Below are 26,999 nucleotides of genomic sequence, written 5' to 3' on the forward strand. Positions count from 1 at the left end.
AGGTGGAGGCAGGCGGATCACAGGGTCAGGAGATCGAAACCATCCTGGCTAACACAGTGAAACCCTGTCTCTACTAAAAATACAAAAAAAATTAGCCAGGCGTGGTGGCGGGCGCCTGTAGTCCCTGCTACTTGGGAGGCTAAGGCAGGAGAATGGCGTGAACCCTGGGAAGCGTAGCTTGCAGTCAGCCGAGACTGCACCACTGCATTCCAGCCTGGGTGACAGAGTGAGACACAGTCTCTCTCAAAAAAAATTAAATTAAATTAAATTTTAAAAAAGGCTTCTAGGCTGGGTGCAGTGGCTAATGCCTGTAATCCCAACAATTTGTGGGGCTAAGGCAGGAGGACTGCTTAAGCCCAGGAGTTTGAGACCAGCCTGGGCAACACAGGGAGATCCCATCTCTATAAAAAATTTAAAAGTTAAGCTGGGCACAGTGGCTCATGCCTGTAATCTCAGCACTTTGGGAGGCCAAGGAGGGTGGATCACAAGGTCAAGAGATTGAGACCATCCTGGCCAACATGGTGAAACCCCATTTCTACTAAAAACACAAAAATTAGCTGGACATGGTGGTGCATGCCTGTAGTCCTAGCTACTCAGGAGGCTGAGGCAGGAGAATCACTTGAACCCGGGAGGCAGAGGTTGCAGTGAACTGAGATCGCACACCACTGCACTCCAGCCTGGCCACAGAGCAAGACTCTGTCTCAAAAAAAACCCAAAAAACAAAAAACAAACAAAAAAAAAACCCAAGGCTGGGCACGGTGGGTCATGCTTGTAATCCCAGCACTTTGGGAGCCCAAGGTGGGCAGATCACCTGAGGTCAGGAGTTCAATGACCAACCCGGTGAAACCCCATCTCTACTAAAAATACAAAATTAGCCAGGTGTGGATTACATGCTTGTAATCCCAGTTACTTGGGAGGCTGAAGCAGGGGGAATTGCTTGAACCTGGGAGGCGGAGGTTGCAGTGAGCCAAGATGGCGCCACTGCACTCCAGTCTGGGAGACAGAGTAAGACCCAGTCTCAAAAAAAAAGAAAAAAAAAACCTTCTTCCTCCTTCCTCCAAATCCTATTAATTTTTCTTCATATTTGTAAGAAACTTGCTGGGTCAACTCACCTTCCTTCACTGTCTTTACAGTACGGGCAGGTGCATGCTTCCCGCCGGGTCCTCCGACCGGCTTGGGGTTGGGCATCTGGGCTGTTTTCTCCTTCCTCTCCACCTGCTGTGTCATCATGTATTCCATCACCACCAGCCCCATGGAGACCAAGCTGAGCTCCATGATCACCTATAATTAAGAGAGAAAAGAGTCAACATATGACACAGGCAGGTTATCACTGGCATCTCAGTGATACCCTACAGTCGCGGCATCATTTCTTTTGAACTGACATCCTACGTCCACAGTATCACAAGTTTTGAAGCCTTTTTATGTTCAGCCATTCCATTCATTGACACCTGAAGACTCACTGAAATCTCAAGAATCATCATTGAAAATACAAAGAGTGACTGGGCACAGTGGCTCACGCCTGTAATTCCATCACTTTGGGAGGCCGAGGTGGGCAGATCACCTAAGGTCAGGAGTTCAGGACCAGCCTGACCAACATGGAGAAATCCCGTCTCTACTAAAAATACAAAATTAGCTGGGCATGGTACGAATGCCTGTAATCCCAGCTCCTCAGGAGGCTGAGGCAGGAGAATCGCTTGAACCTGAGAGGTGGAGGTTGCACCACTGTACTCCAGCCTGGGCGACAGAGCAAGACTCTGTCCAAAAAAAAAAAGAAAGAAAGAAAGAAAAGAAGGAAAGAAGGAAAGGAAGGAAAGAAAGAGAGAAAGAAAATACCAAGAGCCAATAAATATGTAAAAATCCGATCAAATTTCAGTCATAGTTTTTAAAATGCAACTCCACTTATAACGCATTTGTAATTTTTCACCTATCAGATTACCAAAAGTTGAAACTCTAATAATATACAGCATTGGTAAGGGTACAGGGAAACAGACGCTCCCTCTCTCTTCCTTCCCTCCCTCCCTCCTTCCCTCTCTCCCTCTCTTTTCTTTCTTTTCTTTTTTTGAGACAGAGCTTCCCTGGCTCTGGAGTGCAGTGGTGCAATCTGGGCTAAACGCAACCTCCATCTCCTGGGTTCAAGTGATTCTCCTGCCTCAGCCTCCCAAGCAGCTGGGACTACAGGCATATGCCACCATGACTGGCTAATATTTTTGTATTTTTAGTAGAGACGGGGTTTCACCATGTTGGTCAGGCTGTTCTCAAACTCCTGACCTTAGGTGATCCACCTGCCTCAGCCTCCCAAAGTGCTGGGATTACAGGCATGAGCCACCACGCCCGGCAGGAAACAGACATTTTCATGCACAGATAGTGATAAATTAGTACAACCTTTTTGAAGGCTAGTTTGAAAATATATATATATATATATATATTTTTTTTTTTTTTTTCTTTTGAGATGGAGTCTTGCTCTGTCGCCCAGGCTGGAGTGCAGTGGCTGGATCCCAGCTCACTGTAAGCTCCGCCTCCCGGGTTCACGCCATTCTCCTGCCTCAGCCTCCCGAGTAGCTGGGACTACAGGCGCCCGCCACCTCGCCCGGCTAGTTTTTTGTATTTTTAGTAGAGACGGGGTTTCACCGTGTTAGCCAGGATGGTCTTGATCTCCTGACCTCGTGATCCGCCCGTCTCGGCCTCCCAAAGTGCTGGGATTACAGGCTTGAGCCACTGCGCCTGGCCAAAAATATTTAAATGTACATCTACTTTGAACCAGCAATGTCCACATACTTACATGTGGTTCTGCCTGTAACCTCAGCACTTTGGGAGGCTGAGGCAGGAGAATCGCTTGAGATTAGAAATTCCAGACCAGTCTGGGCAACACAGAGACACTGTCTATAAAATAAATAATAGGCTGCTCACGCCTGTAATAATAGGTAGCTCACGTCTATAATCCCAGCACTTTGGGAGGCCAAGGTGGTTGGATCACTTGAGGTCAGGAGTTCAATACCAGCCTGGCCAACATGGTAAAACCCCCATCTCTACTAAAAATACAAAAACAAAACAAAACAAAAAATCAGCTGGGTATGGTGGAGCACACCTGTAATCCTAGCTACTCGGGAGGCTGAAACAGGAGAACTGCTTGAACTTGGGAGGCGGAGGTTGCAGTGAGCCAAGACTGCCACTGCACTCCAGCCTGGTCGATAGAGCAAGACTTCGTTGCCAAATAATAATAATTAGCTGGGCATGGTGCCATACGCCTATGGTCCCAGCTACACAGGAGGCTAAGGTGGGAGGAGGATTGCTTGAGCCAAGGTGTTTAAGGCTGCAGTGAGCTATGGTCACATCACTGTACTCCAGCCTGGTCAACAGAACAAGATTCCAACTCAAAATAAATAAATAAATAAACAGTGAAGCCGGGCCCAGTGGCTCATGCCTGTAATCCCAGCACTTTGGGAGGCCGAGGCGGGCGGATCACGAGGTCAGGAGATCGAGACCATCCTGGCTAACACAGTGAAATCCCGTCTCTACTAAAAATACAAAAACTTAGCCGGGCGTGGTGGCGGGCGCCTGTAGTCCCAGCTACTCGGGAGGCTGAGGCAGGAGAATGGCGTGAACCTGGGAGGTGGAGCTTGCAGTGAGCCGAGATCGCGCCACTGAACTCCAGCCTGGGCAACAGAGCGAGACTCCGTCTCAAAAAAAATAAAAATAAATAAACAGTGTATGCTAAAATGTTTTAGACTCTGTCATCACGACTCGGTCACATCTGACATTTTCACCATGTTAGCCAGGATGGTCTCAATCTCCTGACCTCGTGATCCGCCCACCTCGGCCTCCAAAAGTGCTGGGATTACAGGCGTGAGCAACCGCGCCCGGCCATTTCTTCCCTTTTTTTAAGGAGACTGGGTCTTGCCATGTTGTCAGGCTGATCTTGAGCTCCTGGGCTCAAGTGATCCTCCCACCTCAGCCCCCCAAAATGTTCTGTTGTGATTACAGGCATTAGCTACTGCTGCCTAGCCTTTCTCAAATTTTCAAAGCATTTACTATAAATAAGTATTAGTCTGTAATGGCACCCTGTAAATAAGTTAGCAACTCTATCCATATATTTAAGGTGTCTGGGCAGGCACGGTGGCTCACTCCTATAATCCCAGCACCTTGGGAGGCCAAGGCAGGAGGACTGCTTGAGCCTAGGAGTTTGAGATTCGTCTGGGCAACATAGTAAGACCGCATCTCTAAAAAAAAAAAAAGAAAGAAAGAAAAAGAAATTAGCTGGGCATGGTGGCGTGTTCCTGGAGTCCCAACTACTTGGGAGGATGAAGCAGGATAATCACTTGAGCCCGAGGGGTGGAGGCAGCAGTGAGCCGTGATTGTACAACTGCATTCCAGCCTGGGTGACAGAGTAAGAGCCCATCTCAAAAAAACAAAAAACCAAAAGAGATTTCTATAAACGCAAGGTGTTAACTTTGCCTGCTTTGTTTTATCTATTTTATAAGGAAAGAAACCAACTAAATGAGGTAGGACAAACTTAACATCTAGAAATCCAGGTTCTTCATTTTACTTCTGTACCTAATTTCTAGTCTCTTCAGCTCTTCGATAGAATTTTGAGTTACTATGCCTAATAAACCTCTCCTTGTGCTTTTCTTCTCTTTTTTTCTTTCTTAAGACGGAGTGGGAGTGCAGTAGCAGAATCTTGGCTCACTGCAACCTCCGCCTCCCGGGTAGCTGTGATTACAGGTAGAGGCTACTGCCACCATGCCTGGCTAATTTCTGTGTGTTTCTTTTTTTTTTTTTTGAGACGGAGTCTCTCTCTGTCCCCCAGGCTGGAGTGCAGTGGCGTGATCTCGACTCACTGCAACCCCTGCCTCCCGGGTTCCAGCAACTCTCCTGCCACAGCTTTCTAAGTAACTGGGACTACAGGCTACAGGCGTGCGCCACTATGCTCGGTTAATTTTTCACTCTTAGTAGAGACGGGGTTTCACCAGTTTGGCCAGGCTGGTCTCAAACTCCTGACCTTAGGTGATCTGCCCTCCTTGGCCTCCCAAAGTGCTGGGATTACCAGCATGAGCCACCTTGCCCTGCCTCCTTCTCATTCAATCACTTTTAAGGTACAGCCTATGGCACTAAAATAATTTTAATCAGAATGTCTGAGATTTTCATGATATTGGCAGAGCTAAACTAGGAAGATGTACTGGAGTACAAGGTTAAGAACAGGTTTTAAGGCCGGGCGCAGTGGCTCAAGCCTGTAATCCCAGCACTTTGGGAGGCCGAGACGGGTGGATCACGAGGTCAGGAGATCGAGACCATCCTGGCTAACACGGTGAAACCCCGTCTCTACTAAAAATACAAAAAAAAACTAGCTGGGTGAGGTGGCGGGCGCCTGTAGTCCCAGCTACACAGGAGGCTGAGGCAGGAGAATGGCAGGAACCCGAGAGGCGGAGCTTGCAGTGAGCTGAGATCCGGCCACTGCACTCCAGCCTGGGCAACAGAGAGAGACTCCGTCTCAAAAAAAAAAAAAAGACCAGGTTTTGGAGTAAGAGAAAATTAGATATGAGTCCTTTCACAACCATTTAATTAAGTTTCTGACAATCAGCAAAAACTTTTCTGGTTGTCAGTTTCTCCATCAGTAAAACTGCGATGAATTATCAACTTCATAAAATTACTGTGAAAAACTAATGAAGTAGGCTCACACCTATAATCCCAACACTTTGCAAGGCTGAGGTAGGCAGATCACTTGAGGCCAGGAGTTCCAGAGCAGCCTGGCCAATATGATGAAACTCCATCTTTGCTAAAAATACAAAAATTAGCTGGGTGTGGTGGTGGGTGCCTGTAATCCTAGCTACTTGGGAGGCTGAGGCAGGAGAACTGCTTGAACTCAGCAGATGGACGTTGCAGGAAGCCAAGATTGCACATTGTAGCTAACAATATTAGGAAAATATCTTAAGGAGTGGCAAAACCATAGTAAGTAATCATGAAATAAGATATATACCAATATTTTATTTAATCAACACTGAGCACTGCCCAAAATCATGTTTTCTTAAAATAAGTAATGATTATGATGAACATATCAAAATTTTCTTGACTGTGCAAAATTTTCTTGACATCTCAATATGTCTTGCCAGTATCATTATTTGTTGTGTGCATGAAATAGATAAGAGCATTCAGTGCTTTTATTTATTTATTTTTATGAGATGGAGTCTTGCTCTTGTTGCCTAGGCTGGAATGCAATGGCGCAATCTTGGCTCAATGCAACCTCCACCTCCTGGGTTCAAGTGATTCTCCTGCCTCAGTCTCCTGAATAGCTGGGATTACAGGCGCCTGCCACCATGCCTGGCTAATTTTTATACTTTTAGTAGACACAGGGTTTCGCCATGTTGGTCGGGCTGGTCTCGAACTCCCGACCTCGGCCTCCCAAGGTGCTGGGATTACAGGTGCGTGCCACCATGCCAGGCCAGAAGAACTTAGTATTTCTAGGACATAAGTAAAATAGTAAGACTGCCAAGGATAGTAACAAAATCTGGCAACCAATATGTTTAAGATCAAGATATAGACTCACCCAGGCAAGGTGGCTCATGCCTGTAACCCCAGCACTTTGGGAGCCTGAGGCAGGCGGGATTATCTGAGGTCAGGGACTCGAGACCAGCCTGGCCAACATGGTGAAACCCTGTCTCTACTAAAAATACAAAAATTAGCCAAGCAAGCATGGTGGCAGGCACCTGTAGTACCAGCTACTCAGGAGGCTGAGGCAGGAGAATGGCGTGAACCTGGGAGGCGGAGCTTGCAGTGAACTGAGATTGTGCCACTGCACTCCAGCCTGGGAGACAGAGCGAGACTCCGTCTCAATAAAATAAAAATAAAAAGTCCGGGCGCAGTGGCCCATGTCTGTAATCCCAGCACTTTGGGAGGCCGAGGCGGGTGGATCACGAGGTCAGGAAATCGAGACCAACCTAGCTAACACAGTGAAACCCTGTCTCTACTAAAGATATATATAAAAAAAAAATTAGCCGGGCGTGGTGGCAGTGCCTGTAGTCCCAGCTCCTTGGGAGGCTGAGGCAGGAGAATGGCAAGAACCCGGGAAGCAGAGCTCGCAATGAGCCGAGATCATGCCACTGCACTCCAGCCTGGGCGACAGAGGGAGACTCCATCTCAAAAAAAAAAAAAAAAAATTAGCCCAGTGTGGTGGTGCACATCTGTAATCCCAGCTCCTCAGGAGGCTGAGGCAGGAGAATCGCTTGAACTTGGGAGGCAGAGGTTGCAATGAGCCAAGATCATGCCACTGCACTCTAGCCTGGGAGACAGAGGAAGACTCTGTCTCAAAACAAAAAACAAAAACAAAAAAAGAGGTGGTTCCTGCCCTACAGGCAGTTAAGATCTAAAACACTGACATATCTAAAGTGGTTCAAGAGGTACAAAGAATAGTTAATACACACGAACTTAGATAATTTGTTCATATGTATTTGTATATCTATAAATCTACATCACAATAAATTCAGTAGTTATAATCATCCTACTTCTATAAGCAGAAGTCAGGAAATTCCACTAAATTAACAGTCAGTTCAGACCAAAATAGTTTAATTTTCTACTTTCATTTTAAACTAGAAGATTAAAGTAAGGAAGTTCATCTACACACACAACCATATCATTGTCTGATAAAACCAAAGGTTCAGTAGCAATGTTAAAAAGTGTTAACAAAGGGTGCTTTTATGGGCTTTACTAGTATTTGTAACGTATTGTTTCATGAACTTGGATACAGGTAAAAGATTATCTATGGTCGGGTGCAGTGGCTCACGCCTGTAATTCCAGCACTTTGGGAGGCCGAGGCGGACGATCACTTGAGGTCAGGGGTTTGAGACCAGTCGGGCCAACATGGTGAAACCCCGTCTCTACTGAAAATATAAAAATTACCTGCGCATGGTGGCAGGCACCTGTAATCCCAGCTATTCAGGAGGCAGAGGTTGCAGTGAGCCGAGATCACGCCGCCACATGCCACTGCACTCCAGCCTGGGAGAAGAGTAAGACTCCATCTCAAAAATTAAAAAAAAAAAAAAAAAAAAAAAGAAGAGTCGCTTGAACCCAGGAGGTGGAGGTTGCAGTGAACCAAGATTGCACCACTGCATTCCAGCCTGGGTAAGAGAGCGAGACTCCATCTCAAACAAAGAAAAAAAAAAATTACTATATTATCGTATATATTGCTTAGATGTCTTGAATTACCTCATAAACATTTTTGAAGTGTTGGGGTTTTTGAGAGGAGGATGAGATGGGTGACAGGAATTAGCTGAGAGTAAGAAAAGTAAAACAGTGCTTTTAATAAAACCAGGGTCTAAGGCCAGGCACAGTGGCTCACATTTGTAATCTCAGCATTTTGGGAGGCTGAGGCGAGTGGATCACTTGAGGTCAGGAGTTTGAGATCTTCCTGGCCAAAAAGGTGAAATCCCGTCTCTACTAAAATACAAAAATTAGCTGGGCGTGGTGGCAGGCGCCTGTACTCTCAGTTACTTGGGAAGCTGAGGCAGGAGAATTGCTTGAACTCAGGAAGTGGAGGTTGCAGTGAGCCGAGATTGCACCATTGCACTCTAACTTGGGCGACAGAGCAAGACTCCCTCTCAAAACAAAAAACAAAAAGGGGTCTAGAAAGTTAGGGAAAAAAATGTTTTTTTTAATTTATAGAAAACAGAACAACTCTCAAGAAAACAGGAGAGGCTGGGTGTGGTGGCTCACACCTGTAATCCCAACACTTTGGGAGACTAAGGTTGGAGGATCACTTGAGCCCAGGAGTTTGAGGCTGCAGTAAGCCATGTACACACTCTTAAAAAAAAAAAGTATTTTAATAAATAATCTAATAACACCTAACACAGTACCCACAAGACTATACTATAAATCAAAATATTTATGGCCCTATTATTTCATATATTTGTCTGCAACTCTCAGGAATAGGTGAGTGAAAACTGGTCTCCTCTGAAGTGCACTAAGTAAAGCTATAGCATAAAAGCAACTGGAGCAGAGGAGCACACGAAGAAGGCAGCAACCTTATCTGTTTTTGTTTTTGTTTTTTTGAGACAGAGTCTCGCTCTGTCACCCAAGCTGGAGTGCAGTGGCATGATCTCGGCTCACTGCCAGCTCTGTCTCCCAGGTTCAAGCAATTCTCTTGCCTCGTCCTGAGTAGCTGGGATTACCGGCGCACACCACCACGCCTGGCTAATTTTTATATTTTTAGTAGAGATGGGGTTTCACCATGTTGGCCAGGATGGTCTCGATCTCCTGACCTGTGATCCACCCATCTCGGCCTCCCAAAGTGCTAGGATTACAGACGTGAGCCACAGCACACGGCTTTTTTTTTTTTTTTTTGAGACAGAGTCTGTCACCCAGGCTGGAGTGCAGTGGCACAATCTTGGCTCACTGCAAGCTCTGCCTCCCGGGTTCACGTCGTTCTCCTGCCTCAGCCTCCCGAGTAGCTGGGACTACAGGCACCCACCACCACACTCAGCTAATTTTTTGTATTTTTAGTAGAGACGGGGTTTCACCGTGTTAGCCAGGATGGTCTCAATCTCCTGACCTTGTGTTCCGCCTGCCTCGGCCTCCCAAAGTACTGGGATTACAGGTGTGAGCCACTGCGCCCAGCTTTTTTTTTTTTTTTTGAGACAGAGTCTCACTCTGTTGCCCAGGCTGGAGTGCAATGGCGTGATCTCAGCTCACTGCAACCTCCACTTCCCAAGTTCAGGCGATTCTCCCACCTCAGCCTCTGGAGTAGCTGGGACTACAGGTGCGAGCCAGCACACCCAGCTAATTTTTGTATTTTTAGTAGAGACAGGGTTTCACTATGTTAGCCAGGCTGGTCTCGAACTCCTGACCTTGTGATCCACTGGCCACGGCCTCCCAAAGTGCAGGGATTACAGATGTGAGCCACCGCGCCCAGTTACACCTGGCTTTTTTTTTTTTTTGTAGTTTTAGTCGAGACAGGGTTTCACCATGTTAGCTAGGATGGTCTCGATCTCCTGACCTTGTGATTCGCCCGCCTCGGCCTCCCAAAGTGCTGGGATTACAGGCGTGAGCCACTGCACCCAGCCTAGCAGCAGCCTTACCTGTTTCAAGGGCTCCAAGAAGCTAGGGCATTGGCACATAATAAATGTTCAATAAATTTTGCTGGCCGGGCGCGGTGGCTCAAGCCTGTAATCCCAGCACTTTGGGAGGCCGAGACGGGCGGATCACGAGGTCAGGAGATCGAGACCATCCTGGCTAACATGGTGAAACCCCGTCTCTACTAAAAAATACAAAAAAAACTAGCCGGGCGACATGGCAGGCGCCTGTAGTCCCAGCTGCTTGGGAGGCTGAGGCAGGAGAATGGCGTAAACCCAGGAGGCGGAGCTTGCAGTGAGCTGAGACCCGGCCACTGCACTCCAGCCTGGGCGGCAGAGCAAGACTCCGTCTCAAAAAAAAAAAATAAATAAATAAATAAATAAATTTTGCTAAATCTGTCTAAGAATGAAGTACCAAAAATTGGAACTCATTTTTACTTTTACACTTTTCTCATTCTTGAGCCTGCTGGGAGTAATTACATTACTAAAGTATACTGGTGTTCAGCAAATGCCTATGTACATTAACTGAGCCATAATATAACTGAATTTCTTAAGAGGCACTTAAGAAAGCTAGATAAGAAGCCTTAAAATGTGATAACACCAGATACTCTTTTTTGTTTTTTATTTTATTTTATTTTTTTTTTGAGACGGAGTCTTGCTCTGTCGCCGGGGCTGGAGTGCAGTGGCCGGATCTCAGCTCACTGCAAGCTCCGCCTCCCGGGTTCACGCCATTCTCCTGCCTCAGCCTCCCGAGTAGCTGGGACTACAGACGCCCGCCACCTCGCCCGGCTAGTTTTTTGTATTTTTTAGTAGAGACGGGGTTTCACAGTGTTCGCCAGGATGGTCTCGATCTCCTGACCTCGCGATCCGCCCGTCTCGGCCTCCCAAAGTGCTGGGATTACAGGCTTGAGCCACCGCGCCCGGCCTCTTTTTTGTTTTTTAATGTGACAAGACAGAAGATACAAATATTCTTTTGTTTTTCAAGACGGAGTTTTGGTCTATCGCCCAGGCTGGAGTACAGTGGTGCTGTCTCAACTCACTGCAAATTCCACCTCGCAGGTTCAAGCGATTCTCCTGTCTCAGCCTTGGGAGCAGCTGGGATTAAAGGTGCGTGCCACCAAGTCCATCTACTTTTGTATTTTCAGTTGAGACACGGTTTCACCATGTTGGCCAGGCTGGTCTCAAGTGATTCATCCACCTCAGCCTCCCAAAGCGCTGGGATTACAGGCGTGAACCACTGCGCCTGGCCAGAAAATACAGATATTCTTTCAAATGACACCAAACCAAAGAAACTTGTGCCCATAATCCCAGTTACTGGGGAGGCTGAGTCGGAGGATTGCTTGAGCCCAGGAGTTCAAGACTACTCTAAGCAACATAGAAAGACCTTATCTCCTGCCAGACGCAGTGGCTCATGCCTGGCTCAACCTTCTTGCTTTCAAAGGCTAATTAAAGGCTGGGCGCGGTGGCTCACACCTGTAATCCCAGCACTGAGAGACCAAGGCGGGAGGATCACCTGAGGTCAGGAGTTTGAGACTAGCCTGGCCAACATGATGAAACCCCGTCTCTACTAAAAATACGAAAATTAGCTGGGCGTGGTAGCCCGCACCTGTAATCCCAGCTATTTGGGAGGCTGAGGCAAGCGAATCGCTTGAACCCGGAAGGTGGATGTTGCAGTGAACCAAGATCGCACCACTGCACTCCAGCCTGGGCAACAAGAGGAAAACTGTCTCGAAATTGAAAAAAAATAAAAAAAAGGAAATGCAGTCCCGGTGCGGTGGCTCACTCCTTTAATCCCATCACTTTGGGAGGCTAAGGCTAGCAGATCACCTGAGGTCAGGAGTTCGAGACCAGCCTGAAAAACAGGGAGATACTCCGTCCTATTAAAAATATAGGGAGGAGGGAGGGATTGCATTGGGGAGTTATACATGATATAAATGATGAATTGATGGGTGCTAACGAGTTGATGGGTGCAGCACACCAACATGGCATAAGTATACATATGTAACAAACCTGCACGTTTTGCACATGTACCCTAGAACTGAAAGTATAATAAAAAATAAAAAATATAAATAAAAAAAATATAAAATTAACCGGGCGTGGTGGCACACGCCTATAACCCCAGCTACTCGGGAGGTGGAGGCAGGAGAATCGCTTGACCCCAGGAGGCGGAGGTTGCGGTGAGCAGAGATTGCGCCTGGGCAACAAGAGCAAGACTCCATCTCAAAAGAAAGAAAAGAAAAAAGAAAATTTAAATAGAGATGGGGGTTTCACTACGTTGCCCAGGTTGGTTTTGAACTTCTGGGCTAAACCAGTCCTCACATCTCAACCTCTGAAACTGCTGAGATTACAGACTTGAGCCACTACCTGTCTAAGTCTTTGTCTTGATCTAGGTATTTTATATTTTAAAACTCCTTCTAAGCCAGGCGCGGTGGCTCACGCCTGTAATCCCAGCACTTTGGGAGGTTGAGACGGGCGGATCACGAGGTCAGGAGTTCAAGACCTGCCTGATCAACTCGGTGAAACCCTGTCTCTACTAAAAATACAAAAATTAGCCGGGCATGATGGCAGGCACCTGTAATCCTGGCTACTCAGGAGGCTGAGGCAGAAGAATCGCTTGAACCCAGGAGGCAGAGGTTGCAGTGAGCTGAGATGGTGCCACTGCACTCCAGCCTGGGAGACAGAGAGAGGCTTTGTCTCAAAAACAAACAAAAAAACCTCCTTCTAGACCAGGCATGGTGGCTCACGCCTGTAAATCCCAGCACTTTGAGAGGCTGAGGTGGGCGGATCACCTTAGGTCAGGAGTTCGAGACCAGCCTGGCCAGCGTGGTAAACCCCATCTCTAATAAAAATACAAAAAAAATTAGCCGGGCGTGGTTGTGGGCACCTGTAATCCCAGCTACTTAGGACGGTGAGGCAGGAGAATTGCTTGAACTCGGGAGGCAGAGGTTGCAGTGAGCTGAGATCGCGCCACTGCACTCCAGCCTCTGTGACAAGAGCATGGCTCCATCTCAAAAAAACAAACAAAAAACTCCTTCTTCCAAGTGGTTAAATTATTATTTATTTTGTATATAGGTGAGAAGGAGGATTCACAGTAAATTAGATATGCACATCCAAACTTGTCAAACAAGTCATACTGCCCAATTTTCACAAGCCAATCAGAGTCCCAAAAACACTGGAACAAAAGGACAAATCCAAATTACAGCACAGATTTGCAACCAACTCAAAGATACACTTAGAAAGTTTCTACAGAAGGCCGGGCGCGGTGGCTCAAGCCTGTAATCCCAGCACTTTGGGAGGCCGAGACGGGCGGATCGCGAGGTCAGGAGATCGAGACCATCCTGGCTAACACGGTGAAACCCCGTCTCTACTAAAAAAATACAAAAATTAGCCGGGCGAGATGGCGGGCGCCTGTAGTCCCAGCTACTCGGAGGCTGAGGCAGGAGAATGGCGTAAACCCGGAGGCGGAGCTTGCAGTGAGCTGAGATCCGGCCACTGCACTCCAGCCTGGGCGACAGAGCGAGACTCCGTCTCAAAAAAAAAAAAAAAAAAAAGAAAGTTTCTACAGAAACGTTTTTCAGGATAGCCATAAAAAAGAATGAAATCATATATTTTGCATCTGGATGCAGCTGGAAGCCATTATCATAAGTGAATAAATGGAGGAACAGAAAACAAAATACCGCATGTTCTCACTTGTAAGTGGGAGCTAAACACTGAGTATTCATGGACATAAAGATGGCAACAACAGACACTGGGGACTACTAGATAGGGAAGGGTTGAGGGTAAGGTTGTAAAAACTAACTGTTGGGTGCTATGCTCACGACCGGATCCGGGGAACAAGATCATTTGTATCTCAAATCTCAGGATCATGTAACAAACAAAATAAAAGTTGAAATTACTTTTAAAAAGGACAGGCACAGTGGTTCACGTCTATAATTCCAGCACTTTGGGAGGCCGAGGCTGGTGGATCATGAGGTCAAGAGATTGAGACCATCCTGGCCAACATGGTGAAACCCCGTCTCTACTAAAAATACAAAAATTAGCTGGGTCTGGTGGCGCCTGTGCCTGTAGTCCCAGCTACTCAGGAGGCTGAGGGAGGAGAATCACTTAAACCCGGGAGGTGGAGACTGCACTCCAGCCTGGCAACAGAGCTAGACTCTGTCTCAAAGAAAAAAAAAGAAAGGGCCGGGCGCGGTGGCTCAAGCCTGTAAGCCCAGCACTTTGGGAGGCCGAGACAGGCAGATCACAAGGTCAGGAGATCGAGACCATCCTGGCTAATACGGTGAAATCCCGTCTCTACTAAAAAATACAAAAAACTAGCCGGGCGAGGGGGCGGGCGCCTGTAGTCCCAGCTACTTGGGAGGCTGAGGCAGGAGAATAGCGTGAACCCGGGGGGCGGAGCTTGCAGTGAGCTGAGATCCGGCCACTGCACTCCAGCCTGGGCGACATGGCGAGACTCCGTCTCAAAAAAAAAGAAAAAAAAAGAAAGAAATTACTTAAAAGTTTCTCAGTCTTCTAAGAGAAATAATTCTTACTTAAAGTCTAGCACAGTACTGACAATACAGTCATATCGTGGTGTGGACAAATACATTTTAAAGTAATCCTTTAGTATACCAGGCCCTGTATATTGCTAAATGTTAAAGAAAAGGACAATACTATTGTAACACTTTCTGTAGGAAATATGAAAAATAATGTGCTTGTTTTTCAATTAAATAGTAAAACAAAAAAACTCAACTATTATCCACTAATGTTGACAGACACCCAATAAGTAATTTAAAAAGCATTATGTAATAAAGTTTTTCTACAGATGTTCATCTTACATTTTAAAACATTTTCAAAGCAAGTAATGAGCAGAACTAAATTATTAGTTGCACGTTTACATGCTACTTTACAAAATGAAACAAAGGGAAAGGGAGATATAACAGATACTAAACTTTTCTGAAACAGAAGGCACTCTTGTTATTTAATTAAGAACTAAAATGGCCCCATTACACAAGGCAACGTGATTTAACAATGACGTCATTCATAAAGAGAAAGCCACTGGAATGAATAAATAGGAGCCATGGAAAAGGTCTGAAGACTGTCTTCTCATATTCCACTGATTTTCAAATCAATCAAAGCACTTAGATTTTTTTTTTTTTGAGACGGAATCTAGCTTTATTGCCCAGGCTGGAGTGCAGTGGTGCAATCTCAGCTCACGGCAACCTCTGCCTCCCTGGTTCAAGCAATTCTCCTGCCTCAGCCTCCCGACTAGCTGGGACTACAGGCGCACACTGACATGCCCAGCTAATTTTTTGTATTTTAGTAGAGACGGGGTTTCACCGTGTTGCCCAGGCTGGTCACCAACTCCTGAGCTCAGACAATCCGCCTGACTTGGACTCGAAAAGTGCTGGGATTATAAGCGTGAGCCACCGCGCCCGGCCCCCTCAAAGCACTTAAATTTTAAATGAGATCTTTCCTACTTAAACTGAAATAACTATTTAAAAAGCACGAAACACCCTACGAACCAAGTATATCTTTCTGTGCTGATATCTGTAGAAAATAAAATTTTTAAATTAAAAAGAGAAACAAGGCCGGGCGCGGTGGCTCAAGCCTGTAATCCCAGCACTTTGGGAGGCCGAGACGGGCAGATCACGAGGTCAGGAGATCGAGACCATCCTGGCTAACACGGTGAAACCCTGTCTCTACTAAAAAATACAAAAAACTAGCCGGGCAAGGTGGCCGGCGCCTGTACTCCCAGCTACTTGGGAGGCTGAGGCAGGAGAATGGCGTGAACCCAGGAGGCGGAGCTTGCAGTGAGCTGAGATCCGACCACTGCACTCCAGCCTGGGTGACAGAGGGAGACTCCGTCTCAAAAAAAATAAAATAAAATAAAAAGAAACAAGTATAATACTAGGTAAAGACAAAAGATGCAGAAACATTCAATATTATATTTGATAAAATATCTTAAAATAGAAAATTCTCTCATATGACCTTTTGCACAAAAATGATAACTGGTAAGACATTTAAATCATTTAAACCTACTTTTCATTAATGTCCAAATTTACTGGTCTAAAACACAACTTTTTAACAAATTAGATCTCAGCAATCTGACCCCAAGTTTAGTAACACCCTTGGCAAACCAACCCTGGTATCACATTCAACTTAACTTCTAAGAGAAGACATTTTCCTGGCCGGGCGCGGTGGCTCAAGCCTGTAATCCCAGTACTTTGGGAGGCCGAGATGGGCGGATCACGGGGTCAGGAGATCGAGACCATCCTGGCTAACACGGTGAAACCCCGTCTCTACTAAAAATACAAAAACTAGCCGGGCGAGGTGGCGGGCGCCTGTAGTCCCAGCTACTCGGGAGGCTGAGGCAGGAGAATGGCGTAAACCCGGGAGGCGGAGCTTGCAGTGAGCTGAGATCCGGCCACTGCACTCCAGTCCGGGCGACAGAGCGAGACTCCGCCTCAAAAAAAAAAAAAAAAAAAAAGAGAAGACATTTTCCTGACCCCAATAAAACCCAGCAGATGTGAAATCGTTATTTTTAGTACCTGAAATTTGGTTCGTGAGTGAATTATACCCATCAAGGAAATATGTTCCATTCTCCTGCCAAAGCCCAGTCCTGCACTCTTTATTAGACAGAACTCACAAGAAGTCATCCAAACTTAATCTTTAAAAGTCAACTCCCCCTCAACCTGTGGCAAGAGTTTCAGGATTCAGCAGTGGCTAAGAAAAACATCTGAGGCTTTAAATAAAAAATAAAATAAAATAGGCCGGGCATAGTGGCTCACGCCTGTAATCCAGCACTTTGGGAGGTTGAGGTGGGTGGATCACTTGAGGTAAGGAGTTCTTTTTTTTTTTTTTTTTTTTTTTTTTTGAGACGGAGTCTCGCTCTGTCGCCCGGGCTGGAGTGCAGTGGCCGGATCTCAGCTCACTGCAAGCTCCGCCTCCCGGGTTCACGCCATTCTCCTGCCTCAGCCTCCCGAGTAGCTGGGACTACAGGCGCCCACCACCTCACCCGGCTAGTTTTTTGTATTTTTTAGTAGAGACGGGGTTTCACCATGTTAGCCAGGATGGTCTCGATCTCCTGACCTTGTGATCCGCCCGTCTCGGCCTCCCAAAGTGCTGGGATTACAGGCTTGAGCCACCGCGCCCAGCCGAGGTAAGGAGTTCAAGACCAGCCTAACCAATATGGTGAAACCCTGTCTCTACTAAAAATACAAAAATTAGCCAGGCATGGTGACGCATGTCTGTAATTCCAGCTACTCGGCAGGCTGAGGCAGGAGAACTGCATGAACCCAGGAGATGGAGGTTGCAGTGAGCCAAGACCGCACCACTGCACTCCAACCTGGGTGACAAAGCAAGACTCTATCTCAAAATAAATAAATAAATAAAATAAAATAAAATAAAGATCTGGAAGAATATGACTACAAAATGAAAGGAAAGGCTGCTGATAAAGAAAGAGGGGTGTCAAGAAAAAAAAAAAAAGCTCACATCTGTAATCCCAGCATTTTGGGAGGCCAGGAGATCAAGACCATCCTGGCCAACATGGGGAAACCCAGTCTCTACTAAAAATACAAAAATCAGCAGCTGGGCACAGAGGCTCATGCCTATAATCCCAGCACTTTGGGAGGCCGAAGCAGGCAGATCACCTGAGGTCAGGAGTTCAAGACCAGCCTGGCCAACATGGTACAACTCTACGAAAAATACAAAAATTAGCCAGGTGTGGTGGTGGGCGTTACTTGGGAGGCTGAGGCAGGAGAATCGCTTGAACCCAGGAGGCGGAGGTTGCAGTGAGCCAAGATTGCGCCATTGGACTCCACCCTGGGCAATAAGAACAAAACTCTGCCTCCAAAAAAAGAAAAAGAAAAAAATCATTAAAAAATAAATAATAAATGTAAACAGACTAAGTAAATACCATGGAAGCTGCAATCTCCCACAATCATTTTGTACAGTGACATATACACGTACATTACAACATTTCACATCCAATGTTCTTTCTACATCATACCATTAAGAAGTTGAACATATTACAAAAAGGTTAAATTTTACAATAAAATAACTATCAGAGAAGGGGGTAAAATGAGACACCTTTTTTTTTTTTTTTTTTTTGCCAGGGACTCACCCTACCACCCAGGCTGGAGTGCTGTGGCGTGATCATGGCTCACTGTGTCCACAATGTCCCGGGCTCAGGCGATCCTCCTACCTCAGCCTCCCAAGTAGCTGGGACTATAGGTGTGTGCTACCATGCTCAGGTAATTTTCATATCTTTTGTAGCGATGGGGGATCCCTATGTTGCCCAGGCTGGTGTTGAACTCTTGGGCTCAAGAGATCTGCCCGCCTTGGCCTCCCAAAATGCTGGGATTACAGGCATGAGCCACTATGCCTGGCCAAAACAAGATACTTTATAGCAGGAAGGCAAAATCTGAAAAAGCAGTGAGCTTCTGGGAAGTAATTTTTTTCTTTCATGAAGGATAAAGTCATATAAATTAAAGGGGAAATACTACACAATTATTACTTGCCAGAAAGGAGGAAGTTTGGATCTTCAAAAACCCCTATTAATGAAGCGAACAATCTCAGCTCTCACAAAACAGCCTGTCAATGCCTCATTATCTCATTAATGAATGTCAAGCTCCTGTTACCTTACAGAAACACATGCATTTTCTTCAGCTCAAAGACCATCAGTAACAACTAGGTAGCACTAGCCTATGACATATTAAATAGCAGACTTCCCCAGAGCATGATTTATCTATGAGAATGCATCATATCTTTTCTCTAAAGCCTAAGTTATAAGCCTTTTAGAATTGCAAGGATCCAAATTACTAACAGGAATAATCCATTTTGCTTTGAAGAAGAGCAAAACTGGGTACTTCAATCTAAGAGCAAATAGGCCGGGCGCGGTGGCTCAAGCCTGTAATCCCAGCACTTTGGGAGGTCGAGACGGGCGGATCACGAGGTCAGGAGATCGAGACCATCCTGGCTAACACGGTGAAACCCCGTCTCTACTAAAAATACAAAAACTAGCCGGGCGAGATGGCGGGCGCCTGTAGTCCCAGCTACTCGGGAGGCTGAGGCAGGAGAATGGCGTAAACCCGGGAGGCGGAGCTTGCAGTGAGCTGAGATCCGGCCACTGCACTCCAGTCCGGGCAACAGAGCGAGACTCCACCTCAAAAAAAAAAAAAAAAAAAAAAAAATCTAAGAGCAAATGGAAAACAAACATGAGGCCCAGCGCGGTGGCTCACGCCTGTAATCCCAGCACTTTGGGAGGCCAAGGTGGGTGGATCATGAGGTCAGGAGATTGAGACCATCCTGGCGAACACGGTGAAACCCCGTCTCTACTAAAAATACAAAAAATTAGCCCGGCGTGGTGGTGCACGCCTGAAGTCCCAGCTACTTGGAGGCTGAGGCAGGAGAATGGCATGAACCCGGGAGGCGGAGCTTGCAGTGAGCCAAGATTGCACCACTGCACTCTAGCCTGGGCGACAAAGCCAGACTCCTGTCTCAAAAAAAAAAAAAAAAAGAAAAAGAAAACAAACATGATGGTGTAGGTTGCCCAGAAGTGTCTAATTTTCTATGCTGTAGAGCTCAGTTTTTATAAAACTTTTCCCATTTCTACTCCCATAAATGTTTAGTTTATAAAACACCTGTCAGTTCTAGAGCATTAAATCGTAAAGCAAAAACACCTTTTCGAATACATTTTTAACAATCTAAAGAATTTTTCAAGTCCCTAGTTAAAACAGGTTACACCCTAGACTAGTAGAACTAGCCCCAGCTCTGGCTGTTATCTCATTAAGTGATTCTCTGTACCTCAATTTCCTCGTCTAGAAAATAAGGCAGTTGTACTAGATAAATTCAGTCCCTTCCAGCTCTAACTTTCAATTCTAAGATTTCAATTAACTAAGAAAATTACTGTTTTGTTAAAGCTCAACATGCAGTATTTCTAAACACACCACAGAAATGTAAGAAAATCAGGGAACTCAAGCAGACTTTTCCCCAGATTTACCAAAACTGCAAGAGGCAGGAAATATGGTTGCCTATTTGTTACCCTCACTTATGTAAGAATCAGTCTAATGGAATGAGAACTTGGTAACAAAAGTAAACAATTTATAAACCCACATATATATGCCAAAAGAACTAGAAGTGGTCAGGCGCGGTGGCTCACGCCTGTAATCCCAGCACTTTGGGAAGCCAAGGCGGGCAGATCACAAAGTCAGGAGTTCGGGACCAGCCTGGCCAACATGGTGAAACCCCGCCTCTACTAAAAAAGATACAAAAAATTAGTAGGCATGGTGGCGTGCGCCTGTAATCCCAGCTACTCGGGAGGCTGAGGCAGGAGAATTGCTTGAACCCGGGAGGCAGAGGTTGCAGTGAGCCAAGATCACACCACTGCACTCCAGCCTGGGAGACAGGCAAGACTCAGTCCCAAAAAAGAAAAAGAAAAAGAAAAAGAAAAAAAAAAAAGAACTAGAAGTTGCGTGATATTATTTGGTGACATTTAACTATTTTCCATATTTGTGTAATTGTGCCAGAATACAAAAATGTGCGTATATCCTTTTATTGTGCTTTATTAAAGATCAGCTCCATACAACGGAATTTAAAATGTTACAGTCAGGCTGGTCGTGCTGGCTCACACCTATAATCCCAGCACTTTGGGAGGCTGAGGCAGGCGGATCACTTGAGGTCAGGAGTTCAAGACCAGACTGGTAAACACAGTGAAACCCCATCTCTACTAAACATACAAAAATTAGGCAGGCATGGCGGCTTGCGCCTGTAATCCCAGCTACTTGGGAGGCTGAGGCAGCAGAATCACTGGAACCCAGGACGGGGAGGTTGCAGTGAGCAGAGATTGCACCACTCCACTACAGCCTGGGCAACAGAGCAAGACTCAGTCTCAAAAACGGAAAAAAAAAAAAAAAAGACACGGTCTACATAGACTTACACCTGCTTACTGTTTTAATTTCAAATTAATAGTGAAACATTTAGTTCAAAATGAAAGACCCTGAACATTATGGTCCACCGATTCAATATTCTTCCCAGATTATTTTTCCCTTCAATGCTCTCCTCATTCCTAACTCTTCTCAATCCCACATCCCCCACTCCATTCCAGATCCCAACCTACCCCACTCCCGTTCTCTCTCCTCCCTTCCTAACCATACACAGTACTTTCAAAGCAGACTCGGAAGTTAGACTGCTACCTAGGAAATACCAGAATCACCTAGGACACTCATATGTTAGTGTGAAGGGAAGCTATGGGATTTTGTTTTTAAGATAACTAGGAGTTAAGAAAAATTCAACCCTGATTAACCAGCACGCTCAGTGTGGGATATTCTCGTTAATACTAACCAGGGAACTTATTTTGTTGAAAAGCAACCCATTAGATCATTTTCCCTTCAATTAGGAGTTACAGTTCACAAGAAATACCTGATAATAATCTGTGTTCTACAAACGGGCAAAATTCATTATCAATTTTTTTTTTTTTTTTGGAGTGGAGTCTTGCTCTGTCGCTCAGGCTGGAGTGCAGTGGCACGATCTTGGCTCACTGCAACCTCTGCCTCCCAGGTTCGAGAGATTCTCCTGCCTCAGCCTCCCGAGTAGCTGGGACTACAGGTTTGTGCCACCACGTCTAGCTAATTTTCGTATTTTTAGTAGAGACGGGGTTCACCATATTGATCACGCTGGTCTTGAACTCCTGACTTCATGATCCGTCCACCTTGGCCTCCCAAAGTGCTGGGATTATAGGCATGAGCCACCGCACCCGGCTCATAATCAAATTTTTTATTTTTATTTTTTGAGACAGGGTCTTGCTCTGTCAACCAGGCTGGAGTGCAATGATGTGATTTCGGCTCACTGTAGCCTCTGCCTCCCAGGTTCAAGCAATTCTTGGCCTCAGCTTCCTGAGTGGCTGGGACTACAGGTGCGCATCACCACGCCCGACTAATTGTTTGTATTTTTAGTAGAGAAGGGGTTTTGCCATGTTGGCCATGCTAGTCATGAACTCCTGACCTCAGGTGATCCACCCACCTCGGCCTCCCAAAGTGCTGGGATTACAGGCATGAGCCACCGTGCTCAGCCGCCTGACTACATTTTATTTTTTTTTTTTCAGAGTCTCACTCTGTAGCCCAGGCTGGAGTGCAGTGGTGCAATTTTGGCTCACTGCAACCTCTGCCTCCCGGATTCAAGAGATTCTCATGCCTTAGCCTCCCGAGTAGCTGGGACCATAGGCATGTCTGGCCAATTTTTGTGATTTTTGTTGGACAGGGTTTCGCCATGTTGCCCAGGCTGGTCTTGAACTCCTGCACTCTACCCATCCACCTGCCTCCTCTTCTCAAAGTGCCTGAATTACAGGAGTGAGCCACCGTGCCTGGCCCATAATCAATTTTTATCCTATGGAGGAGTTGGCCTACAGGTCAAAGAAGGCCTTAGAGCTAAAAATGGTTTTACATTTTTAAAGGGGTGTGGAAAAAAACATACAAAAAAGAAAATGTGGCTGGGTGCAGTGGCTCATACCTGTAATCCCAGCACTTTGGGAGGCCGAGGCAGGTGGATCACCTGAGGTCAGGAGGTCGAGACCAGCCTGGCCAACACAGAGAAACCCCGTCTCTCCTACAAATACAAAAATTAGCTGGGCGTGGTGGCGTTTGTCTGCAATCCCAGCTACTCAAGAAGGTGAGGCAGGAGAATCGCTTGAACCTGAGAGGCAGAGGTTGCAGTGAGCCGAGACTGTGTCACTGCACTCCAGCCTGGGTAACAGAGCAAGACTCCATCTCAAAAAAAAAAGAAAAGAAAACGTGACAACATGAGGCCCACAATGCCTAAAATATTTACTATCTGGCCCTTTACAGAAAAAGTTTGTCAACCCTTATTCTGCAGCACCAAAAACACTGAGTAGTACACAGACTCCAAAATATTGCCCAGAAGTGCTCCTTTCTCATCAAACTAACTGGAGAAGTTTCCTTTACTTCAGTTCCAAATTACTTAAACAGAATCTCTATTTCTCAAATTTATTTGCCTAAATGACTAGCCCTCAAGAAAGTGTTATCTCAAAAGGCTCTATTCCCTTATTTCGACTCAAGTTTCAGCTAAGATGCTAGGGTTGGTTCCCAATAAAAGCAAAAGATCGGAAAGCTTACCTGGGGCATTTGCTATAGCCAATGGCAGGCCTTGAATTGGGTGCACCTGGATTCCTGAAGTACCCAATGCACTGAGGTTAATGGTCTGGAGGCCTGGCATGGAGGAGAGTTGAGCAGCATTCACAGTGACTGTGCCAGCAGGAATGGAAGCAGCTGAGGCAATGGGTGTAAGAGTGGTGCTGCTGCTGCTGGTCTGTCCCAAAGAAACACCCTGCATTGGGGCTAAGGTGATTGTCTGGGCTTGTGGGTTCTGAACTTGGAGGTTCTGCAGCTGTAGAGTCTGCCAACTGACCTGTCCGTTGGGCCCCACTGTTGGTGTCCGGATGATGATGGGACCAGAGTTTGGAACAGCCTGAAGCTGGAGGTTCTGGAGGGTTTCTTGGGAGATAGCTTGAGTTGTAAAGGTCTGCCCTGACAATGGTGCTGCTTGGAGGGCCTGGAGGGCCTGTCCCCCTTGAACTAGCTGAGGCTGGATAAGAATTTGTTGCTGCTGTGTCTGCTGGTTTTGCTCTCCTTCTTTTTGCTGACCTGCTTGCAGTGAGCCTCCAGATGTCTGGTTTTGCTGGATGTTCAGAGCATCAGACCCCTGTAGCCCACTGACCCTCTGGGGTGTCTGGCCTTGAGAGTTGGTCCCTGATGATCCACTGGTAGTAAAGTTCATAATTCCCATGTTGCTGGTGGTAGTAGTAGTTGAGTAGCTATTGGCATTGGTAAAAAAGGAGCTGGAACTGGCTTGTGATGACACCAAGCTGGCAGAACTGATGGTAGTCCCTGAGGTGACAGGCTGTGAGCCGCTCTCCTGGGACCCAGAGCTGCTGATGGTGACTGCCTGAGAGCTGGGAGTCAAGGTAGCTGCAGAAACGCTGTTGACAGGTAGCAATGTGATGTTCCCATTCAGGGCCACTGGTACATTGGTCACATACTGAGTCTGTCCTGAGAGTACATTATTAGCCAGGCCTTGGAGGGGGACAGCCTGCTGGAGTAGGTTTGGCATAGCAGCAATGATGTTGCCTCCACTTCCTCGATTTGTGATAATCTGTTGGTTTGCACCTGGTATGATCTGTATTTGACCAGAACCATCCTGCTGCACTTGGGCCCCAGTGGCAGCAAACTGCAGCTGTTGCCCATCAACGGTCTGGAACTGTGGGATTACTTGATACTGAATATTAGGCATCACTCCAGGTAGTCCTGTCAGAACTTGCTGGTTCTGTAAGTTAGGAGTGGCAGCCACAACATACTGCCCACCAGAGACTGTGCGATTCTTGGAAGACTCACTGCCATTGCTGCCATTGGTACTGCTGCCACTCTGTTCCTTTGAGGTAGGGGTAGCCCCAGAGGAGGAAGAGATGATCTGCCAGCCATTGGCACCCTGTGAAAGTTGTGTGGCTGTGAGGTCAAGCTCACCTGTTCCCCCTGACTGACTCGGGCCCTGGGAGTTGTTGCTGTTCTCATTGGGTGACTCAATTCTGCTGCAAGTTGCTGCCAGCAGAGCCAAAGGGGATGGCTGGGACTCCTGGCCAAAAATAAGGGAGAGGAAAGGAGTTAGTGACACCCAGCTGCCAGCCTAGGGGGCAGTATACAACAAATAAACAGCAACGTAGTGCAGACAAGGAGCAAAAAACAGAAACAAAAAGCTGACCTATCTGTATTGCTGAAACTCCTGTCTTTGGGGATCTCCATACTCTTACTTCTTATCTATAAAATGGTTTTGATAAGCTCCCTAAAAAGCTTTCTATGAAGAGTAAGGCAACTGTCTAAGAGTATTTACATCCTCTCAACATCTTCCCCACTCTATCATTATCACTTACCTGCCCTCCTCCTGCTCCACTGCTGCTGTTACTGCCTGTGCTGCTACTTCGAGCCTGTGAAAAGGCACCACCACCATTACCACTGCCCCCATTATTGCCACCAACTCCTTTTTCAATCTTCACCACAGCTGTCATTTCATCCATGGAGTGATCTTGCTCTAAAACAATTAAAAAACAAACAACTTAAACTTGAGGGAAGAAAAGAGATGAAGTAGGAAGGATAAAAGGAGGCTATGATGAAATAGCAATGACTAACAGGAAGGCAAAAGGCGCCAGTATAAAGAAAATGGATTGGAGGGCAGAGGGGAGCTGCAGGGCATGCAGGACATGAACTAGGCTCAATGGTGCCAAAAGTGGACCTCAATTCTCCCTTACACAAAATTAAACTAAGAAAACATTCAAAAAGTGCTTTGGGGATAGGAAATGTGAAGGAAGGTAGTCATGTTGAAAGAGTTTCAAAATAAAAAAAGTATCCTAAGGGAAAAACGAACAGGTAAGGCAAAAAACCACATGTGGGTGGATGGAAAGCTTGCTAAAATAAAGGTTAAAAGAGACGGAGAGGCCGGGCGCGGTGGTCATGCCTGTAATCCCAGCACTTTGAGACGCTGAGGCAGGAGGATCACCTGGGGTCAGGAGTTTGAGACCAGCCTGACCAACAAGGAGAAACCCCGTCCCCACTAAAAATACAAAATTAGCCGTGTGTGGTGGCGCATGCCTGTAATCCCAGCTACTCCCGGAGGCTGAGGCAGGAGAATCGCTTGAATCCGGGAGGTAGCAGTGAGCCGAGGTCGCACCATTGCACTCCAGCCTGGGCGACAAGAGCGAAACTCCCTCTCAAAAAAAAAAGAGAGATAAAGAAACAAAAATCCAAGTGTTAAAAGTAACAAGAGAAGAGGAGAAAAAGAAATAAAAAGTGTGAGTAGGAAAACATTTGTGAATACTACTAAGGAACTAAAGGGGTCTACTGGTTAGTAGTCAGGAGATTTCGGGGCGGAGGGCGGGCCCTGAGGGAAAGGGCGGTTTCGGGGTGAGGGGCGTGGAAAGGGCGGGACGGTGGGGCGGGGGGAAGGGAAATCTACGGAAAGTGGGGGGAGGAGGGCCCCGGAGCAGGCGGCGACCAGAGGGCGGACCAGACAAGCGGTTGGCCCGGGCGGGGCCTTCACTGCTCGGGCCGCCCCCGCGGCTCCAGCCCCCGGCGGGAGGAGCCTCAGGCGGGCGGCCGAGTAGTGGGGGGTAAGGCCCGTCCCCCGTGGCCGGGGCGGGCAGGGGGCGGGCGAGGCCACGCTGCCCCCTCCCCCGGGGCGGGCGGCCCATCCCCCTCCTCCTCGGAGGCCCCGCCACTGCCCCGTCTCCCTCCCTTCCCTCCGCCCCGGGCGGGACCTAGGCCGCCGCCGCCGCCTCCCGCCCGCCCCCCCTCACGGCGGGGATCGCCCGGTCGGCCCTCGCGCGCGCCCCCTCACTCGCCTCCCACCCCTAAGCTTGGAGTGGACTCATCCTTACCGCTCATGGTGGCAGCTGAGGGACAAGCTCAAGGGGGTCCTGTCCGGGGGGGTTGGGGGGGGCCGGGAAAAACGCGGACGCTGACGAGGCAAGCGAACCCGGACCGGACAGGGAGGGGGGGGTGAGGAGGAGGGAGCAGCGCGCCACAAGCCCAACCTAGGCCCCGCCCCTTCTCTGCTGCCCCGCCCAATGAGGGAGGGGGAAAGGAGGGACTTGCAGAAGAAAGACGGTGAGATTTTCCAATGGCAAGACTTGCTTGCTCTCTTAAGGCGTGTAAGACTAAGTTGCGTGCCTGGTGTCCGCCCAAAAAGACCGCCCTCTCAGTGTTAAAAGCCAATGAAGGATGCAGGAAGTGAAGATGGGCGGGAGCTGGGGATTATTGGCTTGGAAGGAAACCAGTTAACCGGCAGGCGGGCTCCCTGAGACGTCGGGATAGGGAAAGCTTTGATAGGAATGACAGAACAACGGCCAACTAGAATCCGGGATATGCTTGGGCAAAATCCTAGTGGGAGGAGAGGTAAGAAGTA

At 47.2% G+C, this 26,999-nt stretch overlaps 1 protein-coding gene across 1 annotated transcript in view; it reads right to left on the reverse strand.

Moving 5' to 3' along the window:
- SP1 (Sp1 transcription factor) overlaps nt 1-26,620 on the reverse strand; it is a 34,195-nt gene extending 7,575 nt beyond the window's left edge. The window contains exons 1-4 of the mRNA XM_033221909.1: nt 26,473-26,620; nt 24,973-25,130; nt 23,165-24,677; nt 1,113-1,281 (exon numbers count right to left, since the gene is read on the reverse strand). Coding sequence (XP_033077800.1) covers nt 1,113-1,281; nt 23,165-24,677; nt 24,973-25,130; nt 26,473-26,479 — 1,847 coding nt within the window. The 5' untranslated portion in view covers nt 26,480-26,620. The remainder of the gene's footprint in view (nt 1-1,112; nt 1,282-23,164; nt 24,678-24,972; nt 25,131-26,472) is intronic.
- Between the last annotated feature and the right edge of the window lie 379 nt (nt 26,621-26,999).

This window comes from Trachypithecus francoisi, unplaced genomic scaffold, assembly GCF_009764315.1.
Source record: "Trachypithecus francoisi isolate TF-2019V2 unplaced genomic scaffold, Tfra_2.0 Lachesis_group11, whole genome shotgun sequence".
NCBI lineage: Eukaryota > Metazoa > Chordata > Mammalia > Primates > Cercopithecidae > Trachypithecus > Trachypithecus francoisi.